The sequence below is a fragment of the Enhydra lutris genome, unplaced genomic scaffold (assembly GCF_002288905.1).
Source record: "Enhydra lutris kenyoni isolate GAN:26980312 unplaced genomic scaffold, ASM228890v2 scaffoldscaffold5, whole genome shotgun sequence".
NCBI classification, from domain to species: Eukaryota; Metazoa; Chordata; class Mammalia; order Carnivora; family Mustelidae; genus Enhydra; species Enhydra lutris.
The window spans coordinates 35,519,028-35,532,568 of NW_019154089.1; the positions used below are offsets into that span (position 1 = coordinate 35,519,028).

At 50.0% G+C, this 13,541-nt stretch overlaps 1 protein-coding gene across 1 annotated transcript; it reads left to right on the plus strand.

Moving 5' to 3' along the window:
- Positions 1-1,411: 1,411 nt before the first annotated feature.
- LOC111141070 (antioxidant 1 copper chaperone) lies at positions 1,412-13,033 on the plus strand. The gene is made up of 4 exons (XM_022493399.1): positions 1,412-1,516; positions 6,873-6,948; positions 9,888-10,056; positions 12,902-13,033. Exons 1-3 carry the CDS (start codon positions 1,412-1,414, stop codon positions 10,010-10,012), a joined length of 306 nt encoding a protein of 101 aa, XP_022349107.1. The 3' UTR covers positions 10,013-10,056; positions 12,902-13,033.
- Positions 13,034-13,541: the final 508 nt, after the last annotated feature.

Below are 13,541 nucleotides of genomic sequence, written 5' to 3' on the forward strand. Positions count from 1 at the left end.
CTGCTTCTCTCTCTCTCTGCAGCTCCCCCTGCTCTCTGTCAAATAAAAATCTTTTTAAAAAAATTAAAAAGGGTCTAGATCCATTTTCATAGAGCAAACGTAAAGGGTGAATTGGAAGTGAAACAATGAATAATGAGCACACTTTCTCAAAAAGCTTTCATGTATTAAAACTACAGTTTTCCTCAACCAGTGGTTCCCCAAACCAAGCAGAGGAGGGGTACTAAAAGTATACCTCTAGAGTAAGGGGCAGTGAAGCGAGGGCGAAGCCTAGAAATCTGGGTTATTAATAAGCTGTTCAAGCAGTTCTGTTGATTCGAGCTCTCTGAAACTACTGACTCTGACCGGCAGGTTCCTTGGACTTTCCAAGGAGAGCACACCGCCGCGATGCTCCCGTGTAGGGAGATGCGGGTATGTGTGACTGCAGGCCTGTTTCTCTGTTAGTTTCTTAGAGCACCTCTGCCTTCATTGTCTTCCCCCATGGCTGTGGAGATCATATCCTTGTCTCTTCATTTCTCCACCTCTCTTTGTGCCTGCCTCTCAAGCCCACTCTTGTCTCCCCACTCGTGCGCTTGCAGTTCCCTCTGCCGCCCTCCTTCTCAAATAGCTCCTCTTCCTTCTTCCGAAGAACGTGTACTCTCCACCCTTGACTCAAATTACCTCCGCCCGGAACCGCCTCCTCCGGAACCCTGTCTCCCGCCCCCAACACACTCCAGTCTGAGTTAGAGATCCTTTCTCTGCTCCCAGGATACAGCCCTTCTAACAACTGTCTTTTCACCGCCTGCTTCCTCGTCTCCCGACTGGGGGACGTCTTTTTCACGAGGGCACCTTGGATACCCAGCCCCGCGCTGGCTCATGGTTGGGACTCATTTACCCGAGTAAATGTGATTGTCCCTTTAGGGAGGGGCGGAGTCTGTCGTCTTCCCTACGGGGCCCTTATATTCCCAGCAGGTAAGACGCACCTGACACGGAGCACGTGGTCTAAAAACGACCAGTAGGGGCACCTGGGTGGCTCAGTGGGTTAAGCCGCTGCCTTCGGCTCAGGTCATGATCTCAGGGTCCTGGGATCGAGTCCCGCATCAGGCTCTCTGCTCGGCGGAGAGCTTGCTTCTCTCTCTCTCTCTCTCTGCCTGCTTCTCTGCCTACTTGTGATCTCTGTCAACTAAATAAATAAAATCTTTGAAAAAAAAATTAAAAAAAAAAAATAAAAACGACCAGTAGGTGTTGGAGGCTGGCCGAGCGGGCGGTGCGCGAGGGGGAGTCTCCGGCACCCCCCGCCCCCGCCAGGGCCGCCAACCGCTGCCCAGCGGCTCCCCGCCCGCGGGGCCAGGGGGCAGGGCCTAACTGCCGGCCGGCCGATGGGGGCGGGGCCTGGCAGGAGGGGCGGGTCCTCCCGGAGCCCAGCCCCGGAAGCATGGCAGCGCCAGCACTCGGAGCCGGCAGCAGTGAAGCTCCCGAAGCCGCAGCCGCCGCCGCCACCGCCACCGCCACCGCCACCACCCCTTCCACAGCCATGCCGGTGAGTGCCTCCTCGCTACCGCCCCGCGCAGACCCGGGCCGCCGCCGATCGGCCACACGTCGTTCTTCAAGGGCTTGGGCCGGAGCCGGGGCTTTTGCCTGCCCCTCTTCTCACTCTTTCCCCATCTACTGCCAGCTTCTGCGACCCTCCAGAAAATCCGATCCGAAAGGGGTTTTATGTAGGAGTCAGGCCTCAGAACACTGTAGCTGCAAGGCCTCCAGGGGTTACAGGCCCAATTCTTCCCTGCATAGACGGGGAAACTGAGACCCAGGGAAGGGCAGAGTCGCCGAGATCACCCAGTGAGCGGGTGGCGAGCTGGAACTGGGACGTCTAGTCCCCGCGCCTTCCCGGTTTGCCCCTGTCTGCGGTAATGGCTTGAAAGGGAGAATGGGGGAGGGGCGGGTGGCTGTTGCCTCCTGGACCGGGCAGGTTTTCAGAGGTCCAGGTTTTCAGAGGTCCGTGGTTTTCCTTCCTTCCCCCTGCCCACTCTAGCCCATTTCCGTTCAGCCCTGGGCGACGCTGAACTTTTCCTACCGATCACTTTCTGAACCTGAACCCATGAACCTAGGAGACGCTAAGGGACCTGCTCAAAAGTTGCCAGTCGCTCAAAGAGTGTTTGAGGAGGAATGAGCAGGTCTTAGGTGCCTTTGCCACTCACTCAGTCTTAATGCACATACGTGGTTGCTCAGGGTCTCGTTTTGTAGATAGGAAACTAAGGACTTCGGCAGATAAAAAGAGAAGAAGCCAGTAACTTAAGATCTAAGGAGGTCTCCTTTAGGCGTTGGGTGGAGTCAGAATTAAGCCCCTTATCTTCAGGCTCCCATCTCTACAGGCCTGACCACTTGGGAAATAAATGCCAGACAAAAGTAGTTCTACCGGATTGAGAGTAAGCTGTGTTGCCAAGTACATCCTGTAGATCTCGGTCGGGGTCATGTGGTGTTAAGCAGTTTCCCCCAGGGTGCCTAGTTTATGGCTCTGCTTCACATGGATACCCAGAGGTGTCCCTCAGATGCCCTGTGTCTTAGCAGCCTAGCTTTCGGGAGCTGGCAGGTAACCCAGAGGCCCCCTGGGCTGAGTCACAAACATCTCAGGTGTCATTTCTCTTGGGCCTTGCCAGGTGCCTTGAGACAAATCCTCAGACAGCACAAAGTTTGGACAAAGAAGCTGACATTATCAGCCCTCCTACTTGAGCAAAGCTGCCTGTGGCAATGTTAGGAGGACAGCATTAACCGGCCTGCGACTGGGATAGTTGAGGTCACAAGGTTTTCGGAGAGGGTGGCAGTGAGAGAAAGGCCAGCTTCAGGATCACTCTATTCTGTGTTCACTTCTGGGGATTTGGACAAGTGACCCTCCAGAGCAGATGGTCAGAATGAAGAGGGCACTTGGCACCGTATCACAAGATGAGCAATTGCAGAAAGGAGGCTATTAGTCAAGGGGCTGTGGTCAAAACTGGTCAGAGTGTCACCTGAGAGTTACTCAGACAAAAATTTGGAATCTCAGAAGCCTCTTTGAAAAACCTGTGCCCTTGCTTCTCACCCGGGTGACCTTGGGCAAGCCGCTTTACTTCTCTGTGCCTTTGTTTCCTCATCTGTAAAATGGGGGGGGGTAAAATCTGACCTCAAAGGACTCTTAGTATTACTTGGAAAAACACCAGTAAAATACGTAGCATAGCCACTAACCTAGCTCGTCCCCAAGAAATGGTAACTCTGGTGTCGACCTAGGACAAGTGGGGTGGAACTAGAGGCGGGCAGGTGCTAACCCCCTTTTAACAAGGACCGCATTTTTAACAAGTAGTTAAAAGTTTAGGCTCTGAAGACATTTTCAGTCTCGACTTGGTTCCCTCACTACCTGTCACCCCCAAGCAAGTGACCTAACCTCTGAATCTCAGCTCCCTTGTCTGTCAAGAAAGGATAATAATGGCCATCTCATGGGAACTTTGTGATGATTAAACAAAGTAATGTGTGCAGAGTGTTTAGAACAATGCCTGGCACGCAGTGCATTCAAATATTAATATTAGTAAACTCCTAATCGACTTTGTATTCAAAGACTCAATATCCTGGATATTTGAGAAAGACTTCCTTCTCTGGGAGGGAGCCAGACAAGGTGACCCCACTGCATTTCGTCCTTCTAGTTCTGAGATTCTGTTAAAGAATTGCACAGTTCACTGAACTTTTTCATTGCTTTAAAGAACCTTACAGGTGACAGGCCTGTCTGAGGGGCTGAGGCAATAGGGGGCTGGCTTGGGATTCTCTGTAAAGAATGGATTACTCTGTCCTTAAGTAGATTTTCTGCCACCCCCAAATTGACTTGAGCAACCCCAAGTCGAGAGGAAGAGCACGGAATTGGAACATTTGTCCCCCAGAAGCCGCCTCCTGGCTTCTGACCTCTACTGTGGAGGATGAAAGGAGACCTGCGCTCTGTAGGCCGCAGCAGAAGGCTTCACGGATGTGTTGACATTAGGTTCTTGGGCACCTATCCCTGTGCCTGTTCATGAGGTGTCCTGCTGCCCGAGCTCCTGCTGAGAGTCAGGGTCACAGGGTGGCCCCTGGCAGTGCTATCGGTTGCTCCATGGCTCACAAAATGTCCCTGGAGCCAGGAAGGCCTGGGTTCACATCCCTGCCTCAGCACAGACTCACCCGTGACTGTGGGGAGCTCCGTGAACCCCTGGGAACTTCAGTTTCCTCTGGAGTAAAACAGGGTCTCTAGCTCCCTTTCCAAGCCGAGGGAGAACTGAGATTCTGTGTACAGAGCATTTGGCGCACAGCAGCTCTCAGTATTTAGGTCTCATGTAGGTCTTGCAAGCCCTTTAAGTCTTTGGGTGGGCATCCAGGTGCAAACTATTGACAAATCTGGATTGTCTAGTGGTTATTATAGAGCAGGAGTCAGCGCACTTTTTCTTAAAGGGCCAGGTGAATTTTTTAATTTTTATTTTTTAAAGATTTTATTTAATTTATTTGACAGAGAGAGACAGGGAGAGCAGGAACACAAGCAAGGTCAGTGGGAGAGGGAGAAGCAGGCTTCCCACTGAGCAGGGAGATCCCGTTGTGGGGCTGGATCCCAGAACCCTGGGATCATGACCTGAGCTGAAGGCGGAGGCTTTGAGCCACCCAGCCGCTCCCAGGTGAATACTTTAAATGCTATAGGCTTGAGGAACCAAGTGGTCCCTTTATAACTACTCAGCTCTGCCATTCCATTGTGAAAGTAAGCCTTAGCAGTGTTCCAATAAAACTTTATAAAACCAGCTCACAGGGGCACCTGGGTGGCTCACTGGGTTAAGCCTCTGCCTTGTAGTCATAGAATAAGCTAAAGGAATAAGAGGTATTTAACATAGAAGAAAAGAAAAACTAACCATTTTCTTTAAGGCACGTTTTGCAGATTTGGCCTCAGTAAAAGAGTGAAAAAACCAAACTCTTAGCTTTTGGTCTTAGTTTCCCCTGGACAGCATGATAATAAGCCAGACCCAAACATGTTCTGAGACTTGGAAAGAGCTTGAGAAGCCATTAGTCCAGTTTTTCTCAGGTGTGTGGCCTTGCCTCCCTATGTCTCCCCAGTGGGTTAAAATTGGAGAGAGCCCCAGGGCCTAGCCCAGAGCCTCAGAGCTGATAGAGGCAGCTGCTTGCTGAGTTCTATGTCCTCAAGTCCCCAAGGGATACTTCTGTGCACTGAAGTTGAGAGAACTTGAGTTGGCTAATACTTTTTTTGTAAGATAAGGTGACTGGGGCCCTTAAGGCAGAGGGATTGCTTTTTTCCTTTTTTTCTTAAAGCACGGGGATTTTTGCCTGAGGTCTTTCCAGCAAGAACCATTGCTATGTCCAGAATTCCAGTTGAGGTAACAAATCTGGAATATTTTGGAATGCTTGGGCACCTGGGTGGCTTCATCAGTTAAGCATCTGCCTTTGGCTCAGGTCATGATCCCAGGGTCCTGGAATCAAGCCCTGCCCAGTGGGGAGTCTGCTTCTCCTTCTCCCTCTGCCCCTTTTCCCACTCATGCTCACACACTCTCTCTGTCTCTGTTTCTCTCAAATAAGTAAGTAAAATCTTAAAAAAAAAAAAAAAAACACTTTGGAATGCTCCATGAAACATGTAGCCATTGTGGTTTGAAGTGAGAGAAAAGAGGGCTGTGAAACAGGTTAATAATAACCTAATGGAGAGTACTACCAGGCTCCAAGCTCTCAAAGTTTGTTATCTGTTGCTCCTGAGTAATGACCCCAAACCTCGGTGGTTGGAAAGGTAAACATTTATTAATTCTTAGTTTCTGAGAGCCGGGAATCTGGGGGCAGCTCTGTGGGGTGTCCTACACAGGGTCTCTGATGAAGCTACATGAAGATGTCTGCTGGCTGTGAAGGAGCATCTGCTTCCACAATGGCTCCCTCTCAGGGGCTCACCATGAGCCTCTCTCCGTAGGATTGCTTGAGGTCTTTAGGATGTCTTAGCCAGCCTCCTCCAGAGAGAGAGCAAGGAAGAAGCCCAAGACCTGACCTCAGAAGTCACACAACATCCCTTCAGCCATATTCTGCCAGACACAACCCAGAGCTCCTCAGCCAGCTGTGTCAATCATTTGCTCACACAAGAAAACATGTAGTAAGCACCTACTGTATGCCAGCCGCTGCTCAAGGCTCGGGTTGCAGCAGTGAACTGAACAACGCTTGCCATTAGGCCCTTGAAGACTGTAGGATGTTGAGCCCAGAGGAAGAGTCGAGGAGTCTGGTGCCCTTACTGGCCCAGCCTCCAACCCACTGGGAGCCTAGGCAGATCCCTTCTTTCCCAGGACTCAAGGTGCTGCCCCTGACCATGAGGCACATGGTTGAGAGCAGTGATCTCCGTGTATCAGAATACCAGAGACACTTATTAGCCGTGACAGATGCCCCAGCCCACACTTGTTGATGAGAATTTGTAGTTTTTCCTGGGTGGTTCTAATGCAGAAGATGATCTTTTGATGCATGAATAAGACCAGATCAGCATGGCTCAGAGTCCACGGGCCCACCCATGTCAGAGTTACCAGTGGTCTTGAGACCACCCTGTAGCTCAAGAATCAAGATCTTGAAGGTAAGACTAGAAATAGCATTTTTTTAAACTAGCTTCCCAGGTGACTCTGCTCATCATGTGCTAGACACTGCTGAAGGCCTTATAGGGATTATCTCATTCAATACAACAATGTATGAGATGGAGAAACCCTTACTTAACTCCACTTTGTAACAGAGTGGGGCTCAAAAACAGGCTAGTGGTGAGTCTGATGACAGCCGGATCTTGCCCTGTCTTGCTGCGCTCTGTCTTGGCCCCTGGGTGGGCCTGTGTGCTGCTGTGGTGTGTGGATCATGCCGCAGGACTGGCTCACGGTCCCCTTTGTTCATTTCAGAAGCACGAGTTCTCCGTGGACATGACCTGTGAAGGCTGCTCCAATGCGGTCAGCCGGGTGCTCAACAAGCTGGGAGGTAAGTGAGGGGCCCTTCGTTAGGGCTTAGGTGGGAGAGGCCAGTACGGGCAGCCACGGAGCCGGAGAAGCTTGAGTTGGAGCTGATAATAACAGGAAAACTAACATGTACCAAGTACATACTTAGCATGTGCCCAGTACTCTGCTTGGTGGCTCTGTGGACCGCATCATCTGTTCCTCACCAGAGCCATTTAGGTGGCTCCTTGGACTGTCTCCATTATAAGCGGGGGGAACTGAAGTTCAGAGAGGTTGAGCGACTTTGCTGCGATCACACAGTCAGTAAGCGTCAGAGCTGGGATTTGGCCGCACGGTCCTGGCAGCACCAGTTAATACGTTGGTGATCTTTGGTGATCATTTTGGATACAATACATTGGAGTGTCATTTTTCTGCTAACGTTTAGAAAATTGTGGTAGTTTTAAAAAATGAACTTTGACTCAAGTCGTGTGCAGAAGTCCTAAAGTGCTTCTTCTGGACATATTTAGAAAACAGTTATTCTCATCCAGCCCCCTCAGTTCCCAGCTGGGGAAACTGAGGCCCAAAGAGGGCTGGGGTCTGGCCCTGGGGCTCTTTGAGGTAATGACAGCTGTGATCAGAGTTCTGGGAGTGCTGGGCAGTCAGTCTTCTAAGGTTTTTCACATTTAAAGCCCTAGATAATACCCAGATTTCCGAGGGCTTCCACGTGGATGTGATCCCATTAGCACTGGGAGCATTCCTCTGAGCTGGCCTTTCCATCTGTGGGATGGGGGCGTTGACACCAGAGCTTGGGAGGGAAGGGACTTTCCCAAAGTGAGTCAGTGGTGGCTTCTAGTCCTGGAAACTGGAATCTTAGTTTGAAAGCATCTGAAGCAGTAGGAAAATCCTGGCTACTGACATGCCATGTGACTGTGGCCTCGTCTCCCTGGGGCCGGAGTCTCCCTAGCTGCATGTAGGCATGTCAGCGTACGTCAGCTTCTGCTGTGACACTCTTCTCAGAAGCCCCTCCAAGTATGACATGACATGTTCTGGATGAAGTGAGGGGTGACGGCCAGCCTGCTTTCGCTCTTGATGGCTTGAGGACACCCAACTGGGAATCTGGGCTCAAGGAGCACAGTTTGAAACCCACTGGGTTAGATGATCCCAGACTTTCTTGCAGCTGTATGATGCCACCAAAATATATATCCCAAAGAAGAAGGAGATACTTCGAACCAAAAGACAAAAATCCAGTGTGTGGCGAGGACATGATACGTTTTTTTTCCCCTCAGTTTCTGTCAGATAGAAATTCAGACATTATGACTAAATCTGTGCCATGGGCTTTTGAAGGCTCTTTGATGTTTGGGGATCTCCCTTTGAACTTGGACGGTTTCTCCCCATCTTTCACAACTGTCCCCACTTGGGTGGCCTCTTAAGTTGTGTCGAGAGGATTAGTTGGAGACTTAGATGAGCAGTGCTGGGCCTGAGGAATCCCAGCTAATGGCATATGTGAACTGGAGAGACCATAGGGGCTGGCCACCCCCAATTCTGTCATGTACAGATGGGGAAACTGAGGCCTAGAATGGGCAGGATCCGCCTGTAGTCATCCAAGTCGGTGGTGAAGCCAGGCCTAGAACCTGTAAGGGCTTTCCCTCCGCATTCCATTGTCTCAACCAGACACGTTCTAGGTATTTCCATGGAGTGCTCTGGGGGGGAGGGAGGGTGCCTTGAAGTTGGCACACCCCTTTAGGAGGGTGGTTTTACAATATCAGCATTTAAAATGTGCCAGTCCATTGCTCACCAATTTCCATTCTGTAAATTCATGGTATAGAAATATTTTCACAAGTTTTATATGTTCTGGTATATTTACTGTACCATTGCAGCAGGGGACCAAGTGGATGTACGGGGTGCCCACACTTTGGAATGTAGTGTAGCTGTTAAAGAGAGAATGCTGTAAGTCTATATGTACTGAGATGGCAAGATCCCCTGGACACTGGAAAGTGAAATATAGCAAGACTGGCGTATGTAGTACGATGCCATTCGGGGGAATTACTTTTTACTTGTCTGTCTGGAAGAAGAACTGGGTAGATGCCATGCTGTTTTAGTGACTTCTGGAGGCCTTCTACTTTCTGGTTTTATTCAGAAATATTTCCTTTTTTTTTTTTTTTTAATGGTGTGTCTGTATTAATTATTATTTTTTAAAAGACTTTATTTATTTATTTGACACACACAGAGAGATCACAAGTAGGCAGAGAGGCAGGCAGAGAGAGAGGAGGAAGCAGGCTCCCTGCCGAGCAGAGAGCCCAATGCGGGGCTCGATCCCAGGACCCTGGGATCATGACCCGAGCCAGAGGCAGAGACTTTAACCCACTGAGCCACCCAGATGCCCCTGTATTAATTATTTTTGAAATAAAAAGAAAAGAAAACTTAAAAGAAGCCCCAGTGTTGAGCAGGGATTGGCAAACTATAGTCTGTAGGTCAAATGTAGCTCACAGGCTATTTTTGTACAGCTGAGAACAGTTTTTACATTTTTATTTTATTTTTTTATTTTTTTTTTTAAAGATTTTTTAAAAATTTATTTGACAGACAGATCACAAGTAGGCAGAGAGGCAGGCAGAGAGAGACAGGAGGAGGAGGCAGGCTCCCTGCTGAGCAGAGAGCCCGATGTGGGACTCGATCCCAGGACCCTGAGATCATGACCTGAGCCAAAGGCAGAGGCTTTAACCACTGAGCCACCCAGGCGCCCAGTTTTTACATTTTTAAAGGGGCATAAAAGCAATACACAGAGAGAGAAGACCATGCAGCTGAGTCCATGTGGCCCCAGATGCCTAAAACATGACTCTGGTTCTTTATAGGAAGAGTTTGCTGATCCCTGGCATGGAGGAAAGGGGAAGGTGGTTGTGAGTCCAAACTCTGGAGCCTGAACTCTCTGGCTCTGACTGGGAAGATCTCTGCTTCCTCCCCACATACCCCACTTCCCTTTTCCTGCAGGAGTTGAGTTTGACATTGACCTGCCCAACAAGAAGGTTTGCATCAGCTCTGACCACAGCGTGGACATTCTGCTGGAAACCCTGGAGAAAACAGGAAAGGCTGTTTCCTACCTCGGCCCCAAGTAGCAAGGGCCCGGATCCCTGGGCCCAAGATGGACCAAAGGGAGCAGGTGGGTGAGGCCCCAGCCCTCATGCAACATATTTCATTATCTGATGCAAATCTCGCATTCAGGGAGTCCTTACAGCCCCCTGAGAGTATGCAGAGCACTGTGTTATGTCTCCCAGGGTCCCTTTCTTGACTTGGGGAGTGCATCTCATGATCATCAGGGTTTAAGTGCAGAGTATATGACACTAAGCATTCCTTTGATAAACTGTCGCATCCGAGAGGACACCTGTGCCCTGGACCTCATGCTTCTGTGCAATGACCAGGTAAGTTAATTCAACTTGGCCTCTCTCCCTGCTCGGAACCGCCGTCGGCTTCCTGAGCATGGCCGCAGCCCCGATGGTACAGAAGCAATCCTCCATGTCCAAGCTGGAGGACACGTCCCCTTTAATTGTCCACAGCACAGAGGCATGCAAGTGTGGCACTGTGCTGGACTGTTCACTATGGGACCAGGACAGGCCTCATTTAGTGATCTAATACCTCTTCAGAATCCTTCACGGCACAGTCCTCCCTGGCCATCACTGCCCTTGTCCTTCTCGAATCGCAGTGACTGCCACATCCCTCCTGTGGTTCGGCGCTCAGTGCCATTGAGAAACATGAGGCCCGGAGAGGGGAGGGGACATAACCCAAGCCCCACACAGTAGAGTGGCAGAGGCAGGATGAGAGGCATCCTGAATCAGAGTTCTGTCATAGCCAGTGGCCTTGTCCCCTGTTCATGGGCCCACAAGAGCCCCCCAGGCAGAGGCCAGCTGCAGGGGACTGGTGGGCTAATGGCCGTGTCCTGTGTATGGGGTGACGTCACATGAAGGTCATGTCAGATGCGTCTGTGTTCCTCATGCTCTTTCTGTCTCTGGACACAGCCCATGGTCAGGGATGAGCCCAGGATGACTAATGATGTCCTCATTTCACGCTGTGACTTTCAATTCTTCTTACATTATGGAGACTCTTCCAGCTGTAGAACAGGGCCACAACCTCTATCCTATTTTCCTGCTGTGTGGGGGTTACTGGGAAATCCTTCTGAAAGTGAAGGCCGACCCTCAAGGAGAAGATAATGTTTCCATCATGCTGCGGATCAGTGCTGGTCAATGGTTCCTGCATCCTGAGGGGTTCTGCTGGAGAGTGTGGGCGGCGCTCTGGGCTTCTCTGCCTATCCCTGGTCACCCGCCCTGTTTCATACGGGGCCTCCGTGTCAGGTTATAAGATTGCGGTTGATGAAAGTGCTCTGAAGAGACAGGATGGAGGGAAGGAAGAGCCAGAACTTCCTGAGTAGGTGAATCACACGGGGGAGCCCCAACACAGACCCCTTGCATTGGAGACTCCTGGCCTGAGCCTGTGAATCTTGTTCAGCGAAAACAGTAATGCCTGCCAGTTGTAAACCGTGGGTAACTTGATGGCGTCTTCTCATAGTAGTTTTTTTTGTTTTTTTTTTAGATTTTATTTATTTATTTGACAGACGGTGAGAGAAGGAACACAAGCAGGGGGAGTGGCAGAGGGAGAAGCAGGTTCCTTGCTGAGCAGGGAGACCCATGTGGGGCTCTGCGGGGCTCCATCCCAGGATCCCGGGATTATGACTTGAGCTGAAGGCAGATACTTAATGACTGAGCCGCCCAGGTGCCCCTTCTCATAGTAGTTTTTAAATTTATTTTATTTTATTTTATTTTTAAATTTTATTTATTTATTTGACAGAGATCACAAGTAGACGGAGAGGCAGGCAAAGAGAGAGAAGAGGAAGCAGGCTCCCTGCTGAGCAGAGAGGCTGATGTGGGGCTCGATCCCAGGACCCTGGGAACATGAGCTGAGCTGAAGGCAGAGGCTTTAACCCACTGAGCCACCCAGGCGCCCCAGTTTTTAAGTGAAAGTCACATAACATTATTTAGTGGATTCACTACATTCATAATGTTGTGCAACTCTGGCTTCAAAGCTTTATCACCCCAGAAAGATACCCTGAGCCACTGTCCACTGCCCTGGGAGTCGCTAAGCTGCATCTGGCCTCTCAACTTGCCTCTTCTGGATGGTTCATTTCAAGAGAACCACACGATTTCACTTAGCATAATGTTTTCAGGATTCATCCAAGCTGTACCACGGATCAGCACTTTATTCCTTTCCATGGCTGAATAATTCTTATAGTTTTTAATAAATTTATTTATCTTTGCTTTTTTATTATGGAATTTTTAAACATATGAGTAGCAAAATGAATCCCCGTGTACCCATTATCCAGATCCACTGATAAATCTGCTCTGTTTCATCTCTGCCTGTTATTTTGAAGCATATTCTGGATACCAGCTAATTGTATCTAGGCAAGCATGTCAGCAAGCACGTGTAGTACGGAAAGGCTCCCGCAGACTCAGATGCACAGTACTTGGTGAGACTCACCCGTGGAGCTTTCCCCCACACATCCCCGCAGCATCTCGTCTCTGTTTGGTTTAAGACGCTCCCCAGTGATGGGTTTGAAGCCAGGCATGGGAATCAGAGAGAGTTTCTGGGTCATAAAGTCGTCTTGACTATTTGTTCATCAGCAGATTGGTTTGCTTGTGATTTTGTTCACTGACTTCCCAGTGTGAACTGAAACGGGAGAGGAGCACCATCCCGGGTGCCCTAGAAGTCCCCCAGAAGAAGGCGTTGGCAGAGATCGGCTTTAGTGAGATTAGTGGGTTCCAGCCTACCGGAGTATGACAGCTGTGGTGGGAGTAGAGTGCAGGGCAGAACACTGGGTGCCAGTTCTGCTCCAGCGTCTGGGTTTCCCACATCACCTCCCACAAGCGCCCCTTAGTGAAAACTCTGCCGCTTTTGCAATACCTGCACATGCACAGCAGATGGCGCTTTCGTTCCACTTAACTTCTCGTCTCTTCCAGGCTGCTGATCTGCCTTCCAGACAGACCGGGGGCCTGGCAATCCTGTTCGGCGACGGCAGTTCTTGCAGAGACCCTCACTTGCCCTGCTCCTCTCTAGCTTCCCTGCAATAAAGTTGAGCCACTTTTGTTGGAGGTGTTGTCTCTTGCAATGTCTGGATGTTACTTGCTTACATGCTACGAAGGAGTTAATTACGACATTTACTTGGGTGGGGGTTCTCAGGGCTCCTCAGCGGGAGCACCAGGCCTGACCAGTGGTGATTCTTCGCTCTGGGTTCTTGGGCAAGTCACTTCCCTCTCTCTGTACATCACCTTTCCCATCTACTAAGTGAAGATGCTGGGGCAGATGGGTGATTCCCCTTTGTTTTCAATATTTTGAAAGACTTCTATCATCAGGTGCATTGCATTGCATTGAAGGGATGTTAAATCTTTTTTTTTTTTAAAGATTTTATTTATTTATTTGACAGAGAGATAGATCACAAGTAGGCAGAGAGGCAGGCAGAGAGATGGGGGGAAGCAGGCTCCCTGCCAAGCAGAGAGCCCGATGGCAGGGCTAGATCCCAGGACCCTGAGATCATGACCTGAGCTGAAGGCAGAAGCTTAAACCACTGAGCCACCCAGGTGCCCCGAAGGGATGTTAAAT

What these genes read in the sequence shown, in the direction of transcription:
- LOC111141070 (XM_022493399.1), top strand. Translation starts at nt 1,412, where the DNA reads ATGGCAGCGCCAGCACTCGGAGCCGGCAGCAGTGAAGCTCCCGAAGCC. An exon ending in CCCCTTCCACAGCCATGCCG is followed by an intron (nt 1,517 to 6,872) that starts GTGAGTGCCTCC and finishes TGTTCATTTCAG; the next exon opens with AAGCACGAGTTCTCCGTGGA. An exon ending in GGTGCTCAACAAGCTGGGAG is followed by an intron (nt 6,949 to 9,887) that starts GTAAGTGAGGGG and finishes CTTTTCCTGCAG; the next exon opens with GAGTTGAGTTTGACATTGAC.